This window comes from Nannospalax galili, unplaced genomic scaffold, assembly GCF_000622305.1.
Source record: "Nannospalax galili isolate Female #2095 unplaced genomic scaffold, S.galili_v1.0 scaffold1023, whole genome shotgun sequence".
Classification (NCBI taxonomy): Eukaryota; Metazoa; Chordata; class Mammalia; order Rodentia; family Spalacidae; genus Nannospalax; species Nannospalax galili.
In genome coordinates this window covers 1,437,511-1,459,783 of record NW_008349234.1, presented here as the reverse complement: position 1 = coordinate 1,459,783, position 22,273 = coordinate 1,437,511, and the positions used below count along the sequence as shown (strand labels likewise).

At 37.0% G+C, this 22,273-nt stretch overlaps 1 protein-coding gene across 7 annotated transcripts in view; it reads left to right on the top strand.

The window, feature by feature from the left end:
• Tanc2 (tetratricopeptide repeat, ankyrin repeat and coiled-coil containing 2) overlaps positions 1-22,273 on the top strand; it is a 496,754-nt gene that overhangs the window by 28,068 nt on the left and 446,413 nt on the right. For all 7 annotated transcript variants that reach the window (XM_029570133.1, XM_029570139.1, XM_029570138.1 and 4 more), the window contains exon 2: positions 9,097-9,186. In XM_029570133.1, coding sequence (XP_029425993.1) covers positions 9,120-9,186 — 67 coding nt within the window. In that variant the 5' untranslated portion in view covers positions 9,097-9,119. The remainder of the gene's footprint in view (positions 1-9,096; positions 9,187-22,273) is intronic.

Below are 22,273 nucleotides of genomic sequence, written 5' to 3'. Positions count from 1 at the left end.
GGACTTTGAACATAAATGCATGTTGAATTTTGTCAAAGGCCTTCTCTCCATCTATTGAGATGACCATGTGGCTCTTGTATTTGAGCCCATTTATATGATTTATGACATCTGTTGACTTATGTCTATTGAACCATCCCTGCATCCCTGGAATAAAGCCGACTTGATTTTGGTGGATGATCTTTTTGGTGTGTGTCTGTATACCATTTGCAAGTATCTTTTTGAGAATTTTTGCATCTATGTTCATTAAGGATATGGGTCTATATAGTTTTCTTTTTTGGTTGTATCTTTACCTGGCTTTGGTATTAGAGTGATGCTGGTTTTGTAGAAGGAATTTGGAAGTTCTCCCTCCATTTCTATTTTTTCGAATAAATTAAGTAGTATTGGATGCAGATCTTCTTTAAATGTCTGATAGAATTCTGCTTTAAATCCATTTGGTCCTGGGCTTTTTTTAGTTGGGAGGTGTTGGGGAACCCTGCTGTTAAGGTCAGCTCCTTTTTCAGCAGGGGCTTCCTACCCGACTTTCCTGGAAAGTGCCTCCAAGCACGGATGCCTGACCTTATTTATAACACGACCTTTGGCATAGTTACCTGCAATAAAAACTGCCCCCAGGCATTTTCTATATGATAATTAGGCATTGCCCTATAGCCAGATGATAGGATCCTGCTACCACATGTAAATAAAGCATACTATGAGCACTTATCAGCTGAAGCTGATTTTCCCAGTTGCAATGTTAAGTCATTTATTTGTGTTCTTTCCAATTTTTTGATGTAGGCACATAGAGCTATAAACTTCCCCCTTAGGACCGCTTTCAGCATGTCCCAGAGGTTTTGTTGTGTTGTATTGTCCTTTTCATTTAATTCCAGGAATACCTTTGTTTATCTCTTTAATTTCTCTTTTGACCCATTTATCATTCAGGAGTGTGTTGTTTAATCTCCCTGTGTTCATGTGGTGATTAGGGCTTCTTCAGGTGTTGATTGCAAGCTATATTGCATTGTAGTCTGATATAATGCATGGAATTGTTTCAGTCTTTTTGTATTTGTTGAGGTTTGTTTTGTGCCCCAGTATATGGTCGTTTTTGGAGCACGTTACATGGGGTGCTGAGTAGAAAGTATGTCCTTTGGTGCTTGGGTGAAATTCTCGGTAGATGTCTGTTAAGTCCATTTGATATATGGTATTGTGTAATTCAGATGTCTCTCTGTTAACTCTGCCCTGTTTACCTATCTAATGGAGACAGTGACGTACTGAAGTCCCTTACTATTAATGAGTTGGGATTAATCTGCATCTTAAAGTCCTGTAGTATTGTTTTTATGAAGTTGGGTGCACCAGACTTTGGTGAATATATGTTCATGATTGTAATATCTTCTTGATTCATTGTTCCTTTGATCAAAATGAAGTGGCCCTCCTTGTCTCTTCTGATTAGTTTTAGTTTAAAGTCTATTTTGTCAGATATTAGAATTGCTACGTCTGCTTTTTTCTTAGTGTCATTTGCTTGGTGTATTTTTTTCCATCCTTTCAGTTTGAGATAGTGTCTGTCCTTGAAAGTGAAATCAGTTTCTTGCTGACAACAAAAAGATGGATTTTGTTTCTTAATCCATTCATGTGGTCTGTGTCTTAATTTCATGAAGTCCAGTCTGTCAATTGTTGGCCTTGTTTCCTGAACAACTGAAGTTCTAGCCTTACCTAGCCCTATATATCTTCACGTGTTTTCCCTAATTATCCTCTAGCACTTTCAGAGTTTCTGGTCTTAGATCTATTTTAATTTGATTTTGGGGCAGGGTGAGATATACATATATACCCCTCATTGATGATTTTTATGCAGTTGAAGTTGGTAAGGGGGAGAGGCCCGTAAGATTCTACCCTCTCTGGAAAGATACTGGCAGTTCATAGATGAGGGGATAGGAAGACAGTTTCTTCAGCGGTATAGCTAGAGAAAAGTTGCTTGTCTTCTGGTCAATACCACCTCCCCACCTTTCCCTGGCTCCTGTTGCCAACTGTAATTTAAACTCACCGGTTCACAAACAAAAACATAAAAGTGGAAGAGGCATAACTTCAGAAGAAGATGGGGATCAGTGGGAGGGGGACAAGAGAATGTAGTAGGAGAGACTTGCCACTGGTTCACCAGTGAACTCATCTTGCTTAGTATGTTGGTATTGTTGTACACAATATTCAGGGCCTTTTCTCCTTGTGTAGCACCTTCCAAAGCTATGGGGGATAGCCTGGAGGGAGGAAGTTTCTATCCTAGTTACAGTTTGATTTTTCATAATCTTTGCTTGAGTGGTCTAGTTCGCCCACTTTGTCTTCCAAAGTGATACACTGTTTTCCATTTCGTTCATCCTATTGGTGAGGCTTTCTCCTGTTGTTTCTAATTGGCTTATTGAGCATTTCACTTCCTTCTTCATTTCAGCCTGAGTATTCTTCAACATTTCTAACTCTTTTCTAAATTCATTCAGAAGTTTATCCCTACTTTCTTCAGTTCTTTGATTTCTTTTTTGTGTGGTTCTTTAAATTCACTGAATTCTTTTATCATCTTTATAATTGTTCTTTTGAGTTCTATGTCCTGAATTGTCTCTAGGGGGTTCTCATTGTACTCCTCTAGAGGACTATTGGTATTTGATATGTTATTTTGGTTTTTCATGTTATTATTTTTTCTCTGTGATTTTTGACATGTGAATTTCTTTTGTAGTTTCTGATTCTTGTGTGAGACTCAGGCCTTCAAGTTTATGTCTTCTTCTTTTTGTGAACTTTATGTGTCTTTGTGGTTTACTTTTTGGGCATGAAAAGCTGGTTCATCTAAGCTTCCGGTTCTCTCTTTTGGTTTTATATTGGAGTGTCTGGATAGCTTTTCTCTTCAGGAATTCCCACAGAGGCCCAATTCAGGTGAGGGTCAGATGTTTTCAGGCTTTCTCCTAAGGTCTGGATCCCTCCAGGAATGATTTTGGCCTCAGGAAGTTTGGGGTTGGACTGACCTGGGAGCCTGGCTCAGGAAAGGTGCTGGTCTTGGGTAGCTGGTGGCCATGCCACCAAGAGATGCAAAGGCAGATGGGGTGGGAAGAGGCCTCCTGGGGACTGCACTGAGATGCTGGGTTGGTCTAGATGCAAAGGATCAAGAAGAGGAAAGGTCAGCACCAGCGTTCCAGAAAGAGGCTGGTGGGTGGTACAGGCCCAGGGAAGCAGAGGGAGGTCAGGGTGGGTCCAGGCCCAGAAGCAGTGCTCCTGGGGCCCAGAGAAGGCACTCTGTTGGTCTCGATGAAAAGGATCAGGGAGCATGTCTGTGGAGGCCAGAAGAGGTCATTGAATCCCCTGGAATTGAAGTTACTGAGGATTGTTAGCTGACTTATGGGTGCTGGGAACCCAACCAGGTCCTCTTAGAAGAGCAACTGCTGAACCATCTCTTTAGCCCCATATTTTAGTATTTTTAGTGAGCTTTAAATACATCAGTGTTTTTTTTTCTTATATGGTTATTGTTTTCTGTATTCTAAGAATCCTTTGCCTGTCTCTTAAATAATGAAGATATTTTCCTGTTTCTAAAAGCTTTATAATTGTTTTTAAAAAAATATTTATTATTTTATGTGTTTGAGTATATTGCCTGCATGTATGTGAGTGCACCCATGTCGTGCAATGCCACAGAGTGCAGAGGTCAGAAGAGGGCTTCAGATTCCCCTGGAACTGGAGTGAAGGACAATTCGCAGCAGTCATTTGGGTGCTGGGAATCGAACCTGGGTCCGCTGCAAGAGCAGTCAGTGTTCTTAACCACTGAGCCATCTTTCCAGCCCCAAAGCTTTATAATTGTAGCTTTTAGTGATGTTTGATTTATTTTGAGATAAATTTTGTATACAGTTTGATTTAGTCAAGGGTATTTTTTTTTCAAATGGATAATCTATCTGCTCTGTTCATTTGTGGAGAGGGCTTTTCTTATCCATTAATGGGAAAAGCCATTTGTCAAACGCTAATGGCTGTGTAAATGTAGATGTTTTTCTGGATGATACTTTTAGAGATCTACTTCTGCATACTTACACTGGTAAATGCTGTCTTCATTATTGGAGCTTTAGAGTAAGTTTTTTTTTAAATATTTAGAGAGAGAGAGAGAGAGAGAGAGAGAGAGAGAGAGAGAGAGAGAAATCACAGGTGTGGAAAGACAACTTTTAAGTAAGTTCTCTCCTTGCATATGGGTTCCAGGGATGGAACTCAAGCCATCAGTGTCAGCCACAGTTCCTCCTCTGAGCTATCCTGCTCGCCCTCTTTATTCAGGTAGTAGTAAGTGCTTTAGCTTAATTTTTTTTTAAACTCCAGGATTGCTCTTTTTGTTGTCCATATGCATGAATACCATGGAGAACCAGCTTCTCATTTTTTACTCCCTCCACCCCATGCTCATTGTAATTTGATTGAGATTGTGTTGTTTTTGTAGAACAATTTGGGGAGAATTGACCTTTTAACACTAGTGAGCTTCCTAACTCCTGCACCTGGTATGGTTGTCGGTAATGTTTTTTGGTAACATTGTGTCATTTTCAGTGTTTTTTTGTTGTTAAGATTTTGCTTTATTGCTGGGCGTGGTGGCGCATGCCTTTAATCCCAGAACTCAAGAGGCAGAGGCAGGCGGATCTCTGTGAGTTCAAGGCCAGCCTGGTCTACATAGTGAGTTCCAGAACAGCTGGGGCTACAGGGAGACCCTGTCTCAAAAAGACCAAAAAGGAAAAAAAAAAAAAAAGATTTTGCTTTGTTTTGGATTTGGATCTATGTTAATGATGTGCATTTGCCTGCAGTTTTCTTATGTATTAGACTTTTGGGAGTAATGCCATGCTGCCCTCATGAAATATATTGTCAAGTCTTCCCTTTAATTTTCTTAGAGAATGTTTTAGCCAGGCATGGTGTTTTCTGCCTGTAATTCCAACACTTTGGAAACTGAGGTAGGAGAATTTTGAATTTGAGGTTAGCCTGGGCTACTTGATGAGACCCTGAATTTAAAAAATATATATGAAATTGATGTTATTTTTTCCTTAAAAGCTTGATAGAATTCTCCAATGAAGCAGTCTGGTCCCATGGTTTTCTTTATGAGAAGAATGGTTGATAGATTCAGTTTGTGAGACAGGATGCTTTCAAATTTTGTGCTCATCAATTTTAGTAAGTTGTATTTTTCAAAGAAAGTATCAAATTTAGTTTCAGGTAAAATTATTTATTTGTGTGTGTACATGTGTGTATATGTGTGTGCATACACGTGTGTACATGTATGCCTCCACAGTTGTGTGGAGGTCACAGGACAATTCTTGGGAATAGGTTCTCTTCTTGAACTCCTGATGCCAGGCCTATGCACATGTGTGTCTACTGGCTGAGCCATGGTTCCAGCCCCTTAATAACTTCTAAACTTTTTTGTTTGTTTTTGAAAGAAGTTTATTGCTGAACAAAAGTTTCTGGACAAAGAATTCAAACTGAAAAATTGCAAGTTTTCTGTTTTTTCTTTTTCAAAAAATTGTGTTTTTTTTTAATATTTGAGAATTTCAAACATGAGTATTATATTTCCATCATTTCCACCTCTCCCAGTTCTCCCTCCAGCAGCTCCCACATCCCTCTCCTCAATTTTTTGTCCTCTTCCTTGATTATTATTATTACATATTATATATATATATGTATAAACACTGAATCTATTTAGTGATGTTTGTGTGTACGTATGTTTAGCACTGACCACTTGGGATTTGATAACCTATTGGGAGCCCATCACTGGAAAAAACTGATTCTCCATCCCTCAGCCATTGACTGCCTGTAGCTCTTCTAGCTCTTCATCTAGAGGTGTTAACTTTTTTTTTTTTTTTTTTTTTTTGAGACTCAGGGATCTGAAATGATGTCCTTTAGGTAATTTCTGATATTGGTGATTTTTTTTTTTGATCAGTGTTGCTAAAGGTTCTCCAATTTTCATACTTTCCTGTGTTTGCTTCCTATTTTTCTCTTCTTTACTCACTGTTTTCCTTTCACATTCTTTGAACTTAATTTGCTTTTTGTTTTTGAACTTGTTGAGGCAGAAGCTTAGCTATTGACTATCATCCTTTACTTCCAATGCAGGCGTTGAAGGTGTAAATTCCTTTATAATCATTGCTTTAGCTCTATCTTGTTTTTATAGTCTTATTTTCAGTTTTATTTATTGCAGATACTTAAAAATTTCCATTTTGATATGTTTCCTTTTTTCAACTCATGGGCTATTGAGAAGTATATCACCTAATTGTCCATCCATAGAGGATTTTCTCTATTAAAAAAAAAATTAGTTCTGACCAGGCGTGGTGGTGTACCCTTTAATCCCAGCACTCAGGAGGCAGAGGCAGGCAGATTTCTGTGAGTTCAAGGATAGCCTGGTCTACATAGTGAGTTCCAGGCCAGCTGGGGCTATAGGGAGACCCTGTCTCAAAAAGAAACCCCCTCCCCTGCAAAAAAAAATTAGTTCTGGCTTAATTGCACTGTAGTCAGGAACTATACTAGGAAAGACATCAGTCTTGGAAATTTGTTAAGACTTGTTTTAAGACTTAAAGTGTGGTTCATTTGATGTGTTTTAGGTATAATTTGTGTATTGGGGGAAAACATTGTGTGTGTATCCATGTTTATAGTTGTATAACATTATGCTTGCATAGATATTTTTAGATACTCTTTTATCTCTTCAATTAATTCTTATTGGGTATCTTAGTGATTATTATATGAATTTTTGAAGTTATTGAAGTTTTAACATTACTTTTACTATTTCCAGACAAAAGATATCTTAGAAACTTTAATTTCATGTGCCCTGTCTTTTAGGCTGTCAGCATTTTAAGTTTACATGTATTTATTTATTGTAGTCCTAGGGATTGAATCTAGGCCTCATATTAGATAAGATCTGTACCACAGGTCTATTTCCTCAGCCCTTTAAATGTTCTAAACTTAACAGACTGTTGATATTGATGTTATTTTGCCATTCATTTATGTGTACCAACACGTTAACCCATTCTGACCCATGTTACATTCATGTTTTTAATTATCATTTCCTCCTACCAGACAAACTCCCTTTTACTGTTTCTGTCAGTGATAAATTCTTTGAATTTTTGAATAAAAATTATTTCTGAAATAATTTTTATTTCATTTTTCAAAGATTTTTAAAATCTGAGAATAGATTTTTAAAAAACATTTTTTAAAATTTTTATTTATTATTTTTATTTTATGTGTATGTGTGTATTGCCTGCATGTAGGTAAGTGCACCCGTGTTGTGCAGTGCCCATGGAGGGCAGAAGAGGCTGTTGGATCCCTTGGAACTGGAGTTACAGACAATTGTTAGCTGCCATGTGGGTGCTAGGATTCGAACTTGGGTCTTCTGCAAGAACAGCCAGTGTTCTTAACCACTGGGCCATCTCTCCAGCCCTTATTTATTTTTAATGTATGCTTGTGCCATGCCCATATGTAGAAGTCAGAGGACAACTTTTGGGAGTCAGTTCTCTTCTCAACCATATGGATTCCAAGGATGGAACTCAAGTTCTCAGACTTGGCAAGTGTTTGTTTTTATTTTATGAGTGTTTTGCCTGCATGTAAGTGCACCCATGTGTGCAATGCCTGTGGAGGCCAGAAGAGGGAATCTGATGCCCTGGAACTGGAGTTAGGGATGGTTATTATCTGCTACATGGGTGCTGGGAACTGAATGGGGTCCTCTGAGAGAATAGCCAGTGTTCTTGAGCACTGAGCCATCTCTCCAGCCCCTAGAATAGATTTCTTTATTGGTACCTATTTTTATTCAGATCTTGAAAAAGATACCTGTTGCCTTCTGTCCTTTATTTCTGCTGAAAGTTGCTTTTAGTCCGTTGATCTATTTTAGATGTACATTATTTTCTTTAGCTGTTTCAGGCCTTCTCTTTGTTGTTAGGAGTTTGGCTGTGATTTGTTTGGTTGTTTTTCTTTGCGTTTATTCTGTTTGTGTTTTACAGCCATGGCTTCATGTATCTGGTTAGTGTTAAAAAGTTCTTGGTTCTTATCACTTCAAAGATTAATTTTTCCTAATTTATACTTTCTGAAATTTCAATTACATGTGTGCTAGGACTTTTTCATAGGATTGCATATACTACTAATACTCTTTTCTACATTCTTCAGCCTTTCCCTTTGCTTTGATGTGGGTATTGTCTGTTAACCTGTGTTATTTGTGTTTGCACAGTTCACTCTACTAGGCATACCAAGAACTAATAATACTTGAGAGAAATTTTGCTATGAAGAAGAGCAAGGATATAGGCATAGTAATTAGGCCATGGGGGAATGTAGAGGTAGGCTTTGTTTATTTTTGGACACAATGTACTAAAGTATGTTGATGTTAAGATTGTTCAGTATAGAGAGAATAAAAGTTGTGTTGGATAGAAAAGGAAGATTTTTAAAATCAGAGTCTTTGCAACAGTAATAAAGGATATAATGAAAAGCACAGTTAGGCTTTCCTTTGATAGGAGCAGAGCAGAGAGGGCAGGCACTGGTTCATGTGTATCAGTAGTCTTCAGAGGTGGAATTGTGCTTGCCAGTAGAAATATGTAGATTTTGTAAGTGGTGTGGGTGTGTGTGTGTGTGTGTGTGTGTGTGTGTGTGTGTGTGTCTGTGTGTTGCAGAAGGCAGGGGAGGAGAGAGGATGGAGACAGTGAATGGGAGAAGGAAGAGGCGAGGAAAATTGTCCCCGAATTAGAGTTCAGTGAAAGAGAGGCTATATTTATAGCTTCCTAATTATGTTTTCTAGTCCTGTGACTCTTGAGTGCTTTCTACCTTTATTTCTTAGGGTTTTCAAAGTATGGTAGTGCTTTTGTTTGCTTATTTTGAGGTGGGGGACTTGTTATATTGCTTAGGCAAGCCCCAAACTCCTGAACTCAACGGATCCCTCTGAACTCTGCCTCCTGTACAGCCGGGAGTACTGGTGTACATCACTCTGCAGCTAGAGGACTGTACAGTTCTAGGGGACTATTTAAATGCTTTAGTTAGGTGTTTCTTTTTTTGTCATGTAATTATAATTTTGTACTATATATTTTAAGCATAGTTCATTGTTTCTATGCATTTAAAATTATACTTAAAAGTATTTTGAATAAGAAATTATCTTATTAAACTTATTTTCCCTATTTTCTTTTACAGTTTTGTACTAAAAGAGCACAACCATGTTTCGGAATAGTCTCAAAATGCTTCTTACTGGTGGGAAATCAAGTCGTAAAAACAGGTCAAGTGGTGAGTGACTACTCTGCATTTATTTTGTGTGATATTTTAGAACTTCAGGCTATTTTAGGGATCTGAACTAATGTTATAACATTTAGCATATTTATTAAGTTTATTAAATTAGAGGAAAAGAAAATTTATATTCCAGTAGGCTGTCATGTTCTTTATTAAAAGGTGTAGGAATAGTCAGGTCAGTGAAAACCATGCAGGAAAAGTACGTGTTTCTATTTTATGAGAGAATAATGTTTATGGATGTCTATTTAGTAAAAATTCTAGACTGATTTTTTTTAAATTAAGAAAGGAATTTTTGCAGTTCTAGGTACTTTATGAGGAAACTTTTACAAACAGGAACTTTTCCCATAGATTTGTACAGAAAGTAAGATTTGTACAGAAAGTAAGGCCCAATGCTGAACACATGTAAGTCTAGCATTCTGGAGACCGAGGCAGCAGGATCAAGTGTTTAAGGTCATTCTTGGCTACCTAGTGAACTCTAGCCCAACATTGGCCATGGTGTAAGACCCTGTCTAAAAAAAAAAATTAGGTATTTTTACAAATGTTAAAGTTTATAAGGTTTTTTTGTTTTTGTTTTTAAAGAATAAGAGGATAAGTCGGATGTTTTAGGTAGAAGAAAACATTTGGAGACAGTATTGAATAGAAATGTGTTTCATTTTTGTTATTGTTAAAAGGTGAAAAAAAAAAGGCCAGGTGTGGTGGCACAAGCCTTTAATCCCAGCACTTGGGAGGCAGAGGCAGGCAGATCTCTGTGAGTTCAAGGCCAGCCTGGTCTACATAGTGAGTTCCAGGCCAGCTGGGACTACAGGGGAGATCCTGTCTCAAAAAGACAAAAAACAAAAAATGGTGATAGACTTTATATTTTGTACAATATTTTCAGCGTAACTTCTCTTCAGTTTATAAATTTACGTTGGTAGTATGTTCATTACAGTTCATTTCAAATGTTACAATTCCCACTGTGATTTCTTCTTGACCTTTAGAGAGATAAGTATACTTAACAGTTGTTGGTTTCCTGATTATTCTTATTTTAGGAAAGAAGTTTTAAAGGTTTATTATTTATTTTATGTGTATGTGTGTGTGTGCCTGTGTGTATATGTACCATGTGCATGCTGATACCTGCAGAGGCCAGGAGAGAGCAGTGGAGCCCCAGAGCTGGAGTTAAATGTGGTTGTGACCTGTCTGATATGGATGCTGGGGACTGAACCCAGGTCTTCTGCAAAAACCATATGCTCTTTTAACCACTGCGCCATCTCTCCAGCCCCGAGAAAAGTTTCTTTTGAACTCCTAGACCTGGAGTTAAAGGCAGTTGTGAGCTGTATGATACAGATGCTGGGAACCAAACCCAGGTCTTCTGCAAAAGCTGTATGCACATCTGACCACTGTGCCATCTCTCCAGCCTGGAGAAAAATTCTTTTAAACTAGCTAAAAGAAAATATTTTATCTCTACTGACCCAAGTAATTCTAGCCACAATCTATTTCAGCTGTCTTGCAGACACTAACTGGATGTTTTCAGTCCAACTTAATTTTAACACTACCTGGAGCAAGCATAGAACTCACAAGGTCTTGATTCCTCAAGCTGCCTCCCATTTTAGATATCAATCATAAGTGGTGAATTCCCAGGTTACCCTCAATTTCTATCTGATTTGACTACCTACTAGAGTTTTTAAAGAATTTTTCCTTAGGTTTATTTGCTAGAACAGCTCACAGAACTCAGGAAAACAAGTTATTTAAGAGGTTACTGGTTTATTACCGAAGAATACAACCCAGAAATAGTTCATTGGAAGAGAATGGTAAAGTGTGAGGAACCAGCATTGAGTTTTCATGGCCTTTTAAATTTTGCCACCCTCTCAACACCTCTATATGTTTACCAACCAGAAAGCCCTCTGAACTTCATCATTGTGCTTTCTATGGAGACTTCACTACGTAGATATGATTAAGTTCAACTCTTCCTTCAAGACATCAAAAGCTAAGGCTGAGGATAACATAGCTGGTTTCCTGGCAGCAAGCTCCCATTTTAAGGCTGTCAAGAGCCATCAGCCATCCCCTGAGCATACCAAAAACAAACAAAGAAACAAACAAACCCCACCACTTGAAATTTTCATATGTTTTAGAACTAAGTACCAGGAAATAGGATCAAGACCAAATATATATTTCTAGCCATGTCACATTTATTGTTCCATAATCTATTCTGAATTATTTAATGGTTTTAGTATTTATTGAGATTTGCTTTGTAATTCATGTATTAAAATTTGGTAAAGGTTCTGGGTGTTCCTGAAGATAATGTGAGTTTTGTATTCAGTCTAGATCAATTTTGTAAATGATGATCCTCAAATATTTCGTCTTTACCCATTTTTTTTAAAAAAGTTCATTCCTGAGAAGGATGTGGTAAAACATCCTGCATACTATGATTGTGGATTTGTCACCTAATTCCCAGCATGTTTTTTTGCTTTAGATGTCTGAAAGCTCTCTTCTTAGATAAATTAAAATTTAGAATTGTTGTCTTCCTGGTGAATTGACTATTTCACCATTATGAAGTAAACGTCTAGTAATTACAATTGGAAGTTTACTTTGTTTTGTATCAATATTCTAATCTGCCTTCATCAGTGTTTGCAAGATAGGATTTATTTCATTAACTTACTTTCAGTATTTCTACACGATTATGTTATTAATAGTGAAATTATTTTTAATTCATTCTACTTTTTTATTCTGGTAGACACATTAGTCAGCATTAATTCAGTCAGGGATGCATCTGGTTTTAAACATAACAATTGCTGTGTCTTCTGCTTGTTCCAGCAGCTCTGTACTTGCTTCTTTCTTCTTTCTTCCTGTCTTTTAGAGTAACCAAATCACTTTTGTTTTTCCTACTTACTCCAATATCTTGAAAATAATATTCTGTTGTAACCTTTAAGTGGTTACCCTAAAGATTCAAACAACAATCAAAATTTTATTAATTGATACTTTGACTCTCTTCATGTACAGTCTAAGATTGTTGGATTCTTTTTTATCTATTTGTACTTTAAATTCTACAAGACAGTTCTATTGTAATTTTATGTAGTCATTGATTATTTCTGAGTTGCTTTTCTAGTTGCTATGAAGAAACACTTGACAAAAGCACCTCAAGGGAGGTTGGATTTATTCTGGCTCATGGTTTACAGGGCCACAGGCCATCGTGGTGGAGAAGTCTCTAGGTGGCAGGAGCAGACTCATGACTATGGCAGTGAGAGTATGAGTCTGCACTGCTTCATATGGCCACCAGGCCAGGAAGCAGAGAGGCTCAGACCAATAGTTGGGTAAGCCTGTAACCTAGTGAATTCATGACCATCCTAGACTATATGAGATCCTGACTCAGAATACTAGAGGGGCAAAAAAAAAGTTTTATTGGGACACAGCTGAATTTTTGCATTATGGATTTGCTGATTCTTATTCCAGGCCAGTTCACACAGTCATAAATTTGTGTTGATTTCTGTTGCACTCAGTGGAATCTCTGCTTATGCAGGTTAGTCTTCTACCTATGCTTAGATTTAGTAAATTATCATCATGATCTCAACCTTTATTAGGAAGTATTAGCTTTCATCAACAGATGTCCTTAGGTCTTAGAATAAAATTCTAACCTTACAAACTATTTGATAATATGAACACTGCCTGCCTCCCACACCTTTTTTAATGCTCACTGGTCTTTTACTTTTCACCATCGAAAAATTCTTCTTACCCCAACCCCTTTTTATCTTTATACTATATATCAACCAATGTTATTTTACATTGTTTGTATGTTTTGTTTTTGCATGTCTTCTTTAAGTTTACTAGCTAGATGTTCCCATAATCTTTAATGTTGCCTATAGATTCATAGGAATACACCTTTTTTAATGCTCACTGGTCTTTTACTTTTCACCATCGAAAAATTCTTCTTACCCCAACCCCTTTTTATCTTTATACTATATATCAACCAATGTTATTTTACATTGTTTGTATGTTTTGTTTTTGCATGTCTTCTTTAAGTTTACTAGCTAGATGTTCCCATAATCTTTAATGTTGCCTATAGATTCATAGGAATTGAGTTAATGAATAAATACTCTTTTCTCTTCTTGACACCCGCTCGGCTCTGATACCTGGTTTTTTTGGCTATATGGAAATTAAACCCAGGGATTTGCACATGCTAGGCAAACACTATACCGTTGAACTGTATTCCCAACTCAACTTTATAAAGAACTAATTAGAAACTTAGTTTGGTAGTTTGGCAGGACCTGGCTTGTCTTAACTTCTCTACCTTCTCTACTCTTATGCTCTATAACTCTTATTCAGAAAGTTTCTACTTATTCAAGTCAGTTTTAATCATGTCTTTTCTCTACCTCTTTAATCATGGCATTACCTCTGTCTAGAATAAACTTGCCATTTATATTTGAGTCATTAAAGAAATCTACTCAGCCATTAAAGTTGAGCATATATTTCACTCTGGCTCACAGTGATCATTTTTTTGCCCACCTTCCTGTAGTGCTTACTATTTACATTCCCCATGTGTAATTTAATGTAATATTTTGTATTGTTTATGAACTTCCAGAAATACGTTTCTGTTGTAGTTAAGTTTATTCCCAAGGATAGAAACTATGTACTTGCTATTATTCTTACAGTAGCTTATCCTGCTGCTATATGTTTACTGACCTGTATATGTACTTCATTAGAAGAGATTGTAAAGAAGTCATCATAGTCACACTTGAGTTCAGTGGAGCTTGTGTTGAGTAACAGCAGCCTGACATTTGTACATGTTCGGTGTTTCACAAAGGTAACTGCTACACGTATTTTCTTATTTAGTCTTTATAGCAAACACCACTCCATTTTATTGATGAGAGATATAAAACTTAGCTCAACATTATGTATCTAGTTGACCTGGTGATGTGTAGGTCATTGGTAGAGCATGTAGTAGGCATGCAGGTGACCCGAAGTTCAATCCCTAGCATTGCAGAAATAAATAAATAAATAAATAAGAGATTATACAAGTAGTAGGAATAGGACCCATGGAGTTTTATTTCGTATGTATTTTTACCACCAAATAAATGAGACAGTTGAGTGGCATTAAGTCTGAGCTAAGCTCTGAGAACCATGTCTTTTTTTTTGAATTATCAAAAAATATCAGATATTGCAATAATTAGCCAAGAGTTTAGAAGCTCCTTGTAGGAGTATTGAGAGAGCTTTTATTTATTTTTTTTGGATTTATTTTAATTTTATGTATATGAGATTTTTAAGAAATATTTTAAATTTTAAATTTTATTTTTTTCTGTGTATGTGTTTTGTCCACATATAAGTACACTATATATGTTCAGTGCCCATGGAGGCCAGAAGAGGGCATCAGATTCCCCCAAAACTAGAGTTAGATGGTTGTGAGCTACCCACATGGGTGCTGGGAACCTCTACAAGAGCAACCCGTACTTTTAGTTGCTGAGCCATCTCTCCTGCCCTAAGAGTTTTTTTTTTTTTAATTGTACATTTTTTATAATTTTTTCTTCATGGAAACTGGAGATAGGGGTTTCCCTTACAAGTTGTGGGTTGATTTGTTTCTTAAATAGTTTATTACTTGAAAATCCATTAAATGTAAGTTAATTGATACTAACATTTCTCCATAGCTTTTCTTATTAATTATATGCTAACATTGTGGAAACTAATCTTTAAAAAGTGTTCATGCATTAGATTTTTTTTCTGCCCTTACATTCCTACAGTGTCTACTGAAAATGTTAAGAATTCTCAACTAAGGTGGCACAGAAAAATATTAGAATTAGGAGGTTGAAGTCTGTTAATGCCTCACTTGCAGTTGTAGATGCCTCTTCATTGTTATTGGCTTGAGGAGTATCTCAGGACTTTAATTGTGGATGCAGTGGTTGAGGAAAGAGGATTGGCAGATAGACTAGAATGGCAAACAGCAGAGGCTGTAGAGAAGAATCTTGGCTTTGAGTTTCCAGATAGTCTTTAAAGAAGAAATCAACATTATGCTGAGTAGAAGCTCCTCTTTCTGTGGTTCCATAAATCTGTCACTAGTTACCTTTGACTCCGCGCCCTGTAACTACTTCTTGTCTTTGTTCATTCTGTTTCAGCTGCCCGTCTTCTCCCGTTTGTCTTCTGTGCCTGCTGTTCCTTAAGTCTAGGGTGTTAGGCCCCTTCATCCATTAAGACTAAGACTTAGATGTCACCTTCTCACTGAGGTATTTCCTGGCCATTAGATCTAACGCTAACCCCCTTTTATGTTCCTTTTTAGTTTTGTCCTCCCTTTTAATTTTGTCTGTGGCAGTTACTACCTTTTGTCATATATCTTTTTTCCCATTTTATCATTTGCCCTTACTTTAGGAACACAAGTTTTATGACAAATTAATTATCTCTTCATCTGTTGTATCCTGTTTTTCATATAACAAGTACTCAGTAATAGTTGTTTTATGAATAAATAACATTTAAGGAAGGCAACTGTGCCATCAGTGTATATGAACTACAGATGGGCACAATGACACATAACTGTAATCCCAGCTATTCTGAAGGTGGAGACAGGAAGAGCTCTTTAGCTCTGTAGAGTTCAGCTTGGGCAACTTATTGAGACACATCTAAAAAAGAAAAGAAAACAAAGGAAAAGAGAAGAGAGAAAAGAAAAGAAAAAGAATCACAGTGAAGAGACGATGACGAGGCTAAAGAAGTGATCATAGTAATAGAGACAACGGATCTATGGGATATATTTTTGAAGTAGAATAAAGTTTAGTTGCTACAGTCGATGGGAAGTGAAAAGAATGGGAAAAAGTAACTTGTTCTGAAGTTCCTGGCTAGCCAGACTGGCTAGTTTATGCAGTACATTGTGTCAGATTCATATTATATATGCATATTGAATGATTAGTTGTGTAGAAATTTGTTCCACATTTTCTTTCCAATTTACCCTGTGACCCTGGGCAAGATTCTTTTCTAAACTAAACCTGTTTCTCAAATGTGAATGGTCACACTATTTACTATGTCGCCATTTCCTGTTTCAGTTAGACCTACTGCTTGCCACCTAAAAGGTGCAGTCCCAAAAGGCAGCCACTGCCAGGGACGTCAGAGGACTTCCTGTGTCAGTCTTTAGCCAGAAGCAGCAGATGTCCCTGCTTCTTCCTCCTCATAGTGGTTGCACTGCATTTGTCTTGACACTGCAGTGGAGAGAAAGCTTTTGGATGAAGAGGACAGTATGCTCCATCGCTCTGTAATTTTAAAAAGAAGACAGCTTTGCCTGATCCCAGACATTTTTCTTCCTATTCTGGTTTTGCCCAAATCTCGTAACAGGAAGGCAGCTTTAGGAGTTAGCAGGGGTGGTTTGCTAAGTGTTCCCCTATAAAGAGCAAATTTTTGAAAAAGATTAAATTAAATCAAACTATTTAAACTGATTAAATTTGGGCATTATTGCTGGAGATCAGTTACTTTAAAGATTCAAGTATATATCAGATATACCATTTACAAGCCTATGTTCATAAATTTGAGAGTGTACAATTAATACAAATACTTAGGGAATACATCATGGACCAGATCTTCAACTGATTTCTCATTTTAAAAGACATTTTAAATAATGAGTTAAATATCTAATTTAGTTTCTAATGCTATATTTTATACCACATTTTTATACAGTGCTTTCACTAAGATAAAAATAATAGTTTTAATACTGTAAAGTGTTTCATCTAAATATATCAAATTTTTTTATTATTATTATTTTTAAACCATAGATTGGCCACAAACTTCCTTGCTTTAATTTACCAAGTGCTGGGATTGTTATGTGTGTGCCACCATTGGCTCAAATTGAAAACAAAACAAAACAAAAAGAAATCTTGATTACAAGTTTGTGTTTCTACAAATTTGTGGTCTCTATCATTCCATGGTCTACTTAATGCATAATCAAATGTATATCCATGAATATTCATTTTCATTCTCCCCCCCCTAGTTTTTATTAAATTGATTAATTAGGTTCTTTTTTTTTTTTTTTTTTTTTGAGACAGGAGCTCACTGTGTAGCTCTGGCTGGCCTGGAACCCGCTATGTAGACCAGACTGACTTTGAACTCAGAGTGACTCACCTGTCTCTGCCTCCCGAGTGCTGGGATTAAAGGTGTATATCATCATACCTGACTCTTCTGATATTTGAGATGGGGTCTTGCTCTATAGCCCAGGATGTCTTTATACTTGGCAATCTTCCTGCTTCCATCACTGAAATGCTGGGATTAGGGGTGTGCAGTTCATGACTGCTACTATTTTCTTTTATATATAGGAATTTTAGTAAAAATTTGTATTCCACTCATGTACTTATAATAACAAAAAGTTAATGATAGAGCCAAGAAGTATGTAAGATACAGGAAGAAGAAACTGTCTTTAAATTTTTTTTTCTTTTGAGATAGAATCTCAGTATGTCGTTCAGGCTGGCCTTGAACTTGTAGAGATCCTCCTGCCTCAGTTTCCTGAGTGCTGAGCTGAGAGGCATGCACCAGCATCCTCAGCTTCTTTTTAAGTTTTATGCAGCAGTCATAGACTCCATGTCTTCCAGGATCTCTAGAGTACATTCTATAAATAGGCATTTTTAGTACACATTTCATGCCGTACTTCAAAGAAAACCAGAAACCAAAAATTTAGCCTTAAAAACAGGTCTTATACTCCTCCTCACCTCATTTCCATGGATTTCTTCTATTCTGGTTTTATTTGGCTCCCTGGATAAAATTGCTAACATTTCTCAAAATTTAGAGTACTCTGACCTAGAGTCATGGCTCTCCTTGATTTTCTGCAAACTTATCTTGTCATAAAAATTTCTGGTTCTCTCTCTCTCTCTCTCTCTCTCTCTCTCTCTCTCTCTCTCTCTCTCTCTCTGTATTCATGTATGTACATGCATGTATAGATGGGTACAGGCATCTATGGAGGCCAGAGGAGAATGTTAGGGATGTCAGGTGCTCTCTTTTATCGCTCTCTGCCTTATTGCCTTCAGTCAGGGTCTCTCACTGGACCTGGCACTCACTGTTCTTTGGCTAGCCTGGCTGGCCAGGAAGCCCTAGGAATCTCCTTGACTCAATAAATAAGGTGGAGAGCAATTGAGGAAGACTCCAGATATCAACCTCAGGCCTCCACACTCATGCACACCCATGCACTTCCACACATATGTGCCCTCACACAAGCAAGCACCCACATGTACGTGCTTACTCACACAGACATATGCATAGAAAGATTCATAATAGAAAAGGACACAGATTTCTATGTATACATGGAAATCCCTATGGGAAAGTGAAGATACAGTAAAGCAGTTAGAGCTACCATGCATCTGAAGTTGGACAAAGAGTAGTAAATTGTGGTGAAAGAGACTTGGGTTATCCAAGTTAATCCTGGAGAAATATGTAAGACGATAAGGAGTAGTTTAGCAAAGTTTCTGTAGACCTCCTTTGGCTGAAGTTTCCTATCTCTGTTGATGTTTCTTATATCCTGATATAGAAAGTGTACCCTTCTTACTGAAGTTTTATCTCCTTTCAGGAAGGAAAAGGAAAATCAGAGTGCCCTTCTTTTAGCTAATGTTTTCTAAGTTCCTTTAACTCAAAATCATCTTTATGCCAATATAGCATTTTGGGCATGGTAATTCCATAATTCAAATGTCTCGTGAAAAAGTAGTTCATGGGGCTGGAGAGATGACTCAGTGGTTAAGAGCACTGACTGTTCTTGCAGAGGACCCAGGTTCAATTCCCAGTTCCTATGTGGCAACTAACAACTGCCCATAACTCCAGTTCCAGGGGATCTGATACCCTCTTCTGGCCTTTGTGGGCATTTTACAACAGGGGTGCACTTACACACTTGCAGGCAATACACTTATACACATAAAATAAAAATAATAAAGAAAAAAGTAGTTCATGTAGTCAGTAGACATATCATTAGTGAAGTAGCAGTGGTTAAAATATTTGGTAAACAGCACATTTTATTTATATGAAAATTTTTTTGCTATCTTCGCATGAGTGTGTAGTATTAAAATATCCTTTATATGTGTGAAGATTTAAACTTGGAAAAATATGTTCATCTTGTCATATAGTTGATTCAGATTCAACGAATATTATTTCTTTATTTTATTTCTTGGGATCCAACATAGAGCCTCACACTTGCTAGGCAAGCGCTGTACTACTGAGCTATGTCTGCACCCTTTTACTCCTTTTATTCTGAGGCAGGGACATACAGTGTTGGTCAGACTGGCCTTGAACTCATGCTAGAGCCCAGGCAGACCTTGAACTTAACCTTCTGTTTCAACCTCTCTAGTAGCTGTGATTATTGGCCTGCCCTACTGAGCCCAGCTAGCATACATTTATTAAATATTTACTATGAATGATATTAAGTTCTTTAATCAAAATGATACTCAAATATTGCAGTATTAACTTGTAATATGTATAAAATTGAAAATTTTGAGATGATTTCCTTTTTTCCTCTCTAAGATTTAAATTATGGGATCCTGTAGTTGAACCTATAGTTTTGATTAAGAAAGACCTTAGTAAGCAACATTTATAATTGTTGTAGGACTGCATAGGCAGTAGTCAGTGCTACACAAAGGACATTACTAGGAACAGATACCTTTTACCCACCTTGTGTCCTTGGTCCACAATAACAAAATGCTTCATAATGAATTTCTGTCAATTGATGCTAATTTTCTGAGGAAGTCACATTATTCTAGTCTTTGGTTATTTAAAAAAAAATTGAAATAACTAGTTTTAAGTAGTTTCAAACTAACTTAGCAACTCTTTAGTGTTGCTTAATCCATAAATGGGGCAGAGACAATAATCATATAAACATCTCAGTAGATAACAGAGAAAGCCTTTGACCAAGTTCAACATGATTTCATGACAAAAGCCCAGAAAAAAAAACAAGGAATAGGAGAAACATGCTGTGTACAACAAACCTATAGCCACTGTTATACTGAATGGGGAAAAACTGAAGTCATTTCTTCCAAAACCAGAACTCAAAGATGGATGTCTACTCTCTCTGCTCTTATTCAATATAGTTCTTGAATGCTTTGTCGGAGTGATAAGGCAAGAAAAGGAATAAAAGCAATAAAAATAAGGGGCTGGGTGTGGTGGCTGACACCTATAATCCCCATACTTGGGAGACTGAGGCAAGAGGATTGCTATGAGTTTAAAGCTACACTGTGAATCTCAGACCAGCCTGGACCATACACCAAGACTGTCAAAGCAAACAAAAACCAAAAAGAATGCAAATAGAAAAAGAAGAACTCAGATTATACCTGTGATGTGATCCTACATTTTAAAAGACCCTAAAGATGCCACCAAAAAAAGTCTTAGATCTGATAAACACTTTGAACAAAGTAGCAGGATAACAAATAACCATATAAAAATCATCAACTCTTCTATATACCATTAAAGAACATACTGAGAAATCAAGAAAATAATCTCATGTATGATAGCTTCAAAAATAAACTATGAATTGACCTAATCAAGGAGTTGAAAGACCTCTACAATGAAAACTTTAGAACACTGAAGAATGAAATTGAAGAAGATACTAGAATATGGAAAGATAACTCATGTTTCTGGATCAGGAGAATTAATATTGTTAAAATAGCTATATTACAAAAAAATACCATATAGGTTTAGTGTAATTCCCATCAAAAACCCCAATGACATTCTTCACATGAATACAAAAAAATTGAAAATTTATATGGAAATATAACCAAATAACTAAAGCAATCTGGAGCGAAAAGAGCAAGGCTAAAGGTATCACAATACCTGATTTCAAATTATACGTCCAATCCACAGTAATAAGAACAGCATGATTGGTACTGGCTCAAAAACAGGTATGTAAACCAGTTACATAGAATAGAAGACCCTGGGGGAGGGAAACCCACATAGCTTTAGTCACCTGATTTTAGGCAAAGGTGCCAAAAGCATGTTAGAGAAAAGATAGCCTGTTCTGCATGTAGTATTGAGAAAACTGAATGTCCTCATGTAGACTCTTTCATTTGTACAAAAAAATCATTAAAAATATATCAAAGATGTTAATGTAAAACTTGAAGTTTTAAAACTACCAGAGAAAAGCATACAGAAAATACTGGAAGATTGTAGACATAGAAGGACTTTTTGAAAATGATCCTAGTAGCCCAGGAGGTAATGACAAGAATTGACAGATGAGATTGCATGAGATTAAGAAGCTTCTACACAGCAAAGGAAAGAATTAATTGAATGAAGAGAGCCCACAGAATAGAAGATCTTTGCCAACTATTCATCTCACAGAGGATTAATATTGGCTTTACCCAACATTGAATTGGACAGACAGGTCTCAAAAAATACATACAAAATGGCCAATAAACAATGAAAAAGTGTTTAACATCCTTAGCCATGGTTTCCACAATACCACATATAAATTGGGCATGGTGGCACTTCTCTATAACCTCAGCACTTGGGATATGAAGGCAGGAGGATCAAGAATTCAAGGTCATCTTTGGTAGAGAGAAGCCAGCCTGGGCTATATGAAACCCTGTCTCAAAAGAAGAAAAGAGAACAGAACGGAACAGGAGGATAAAGGAGAAAAGAAGAGAAAAAAAGGAGAAAAGAAAAAACCAGTTTGAGATTCCATCCAGCCCCAGTCAAAATGGCTATCATCAAGAAAATAAACAACCATAAATGTTGAGGAGGTGGGAACATATATTAGTGTAGCTACTGTGGAAATCAGTGTGGAGGTTCCCCTAAAAACTAAAACTAGAACCTCTGCATGGTGTAGCTATACCTAACTCCTAGGACAATTCTAAGCCAGCATACAAGAGATACTGCAGATACTGCACATCCATATTTGTTGTGGCACTATTCATAATAGGCTCATGGAGTCAGCCTCCAGGCTCAACAGAAATAGCTCCTGCCCCAAATGGGTAAAGAAAGAAGATGCTAAGCTGGGTGTGGTGGCTCATGCCTTTAGCCCCAGAACTCAGGAGGCAGAGGCAGGCAGATCTCTGTGAGTTCAAGGCCAGCCTGGTTTACATAGTGAGTTCCAGGCCAGCTGGGGCTATAGGGAGACCATGTCTCAAACAAAACAAAACAAAACAAAACAAAAAAACAAAGAGTGAGAGAAAAAGAAAGAACATGA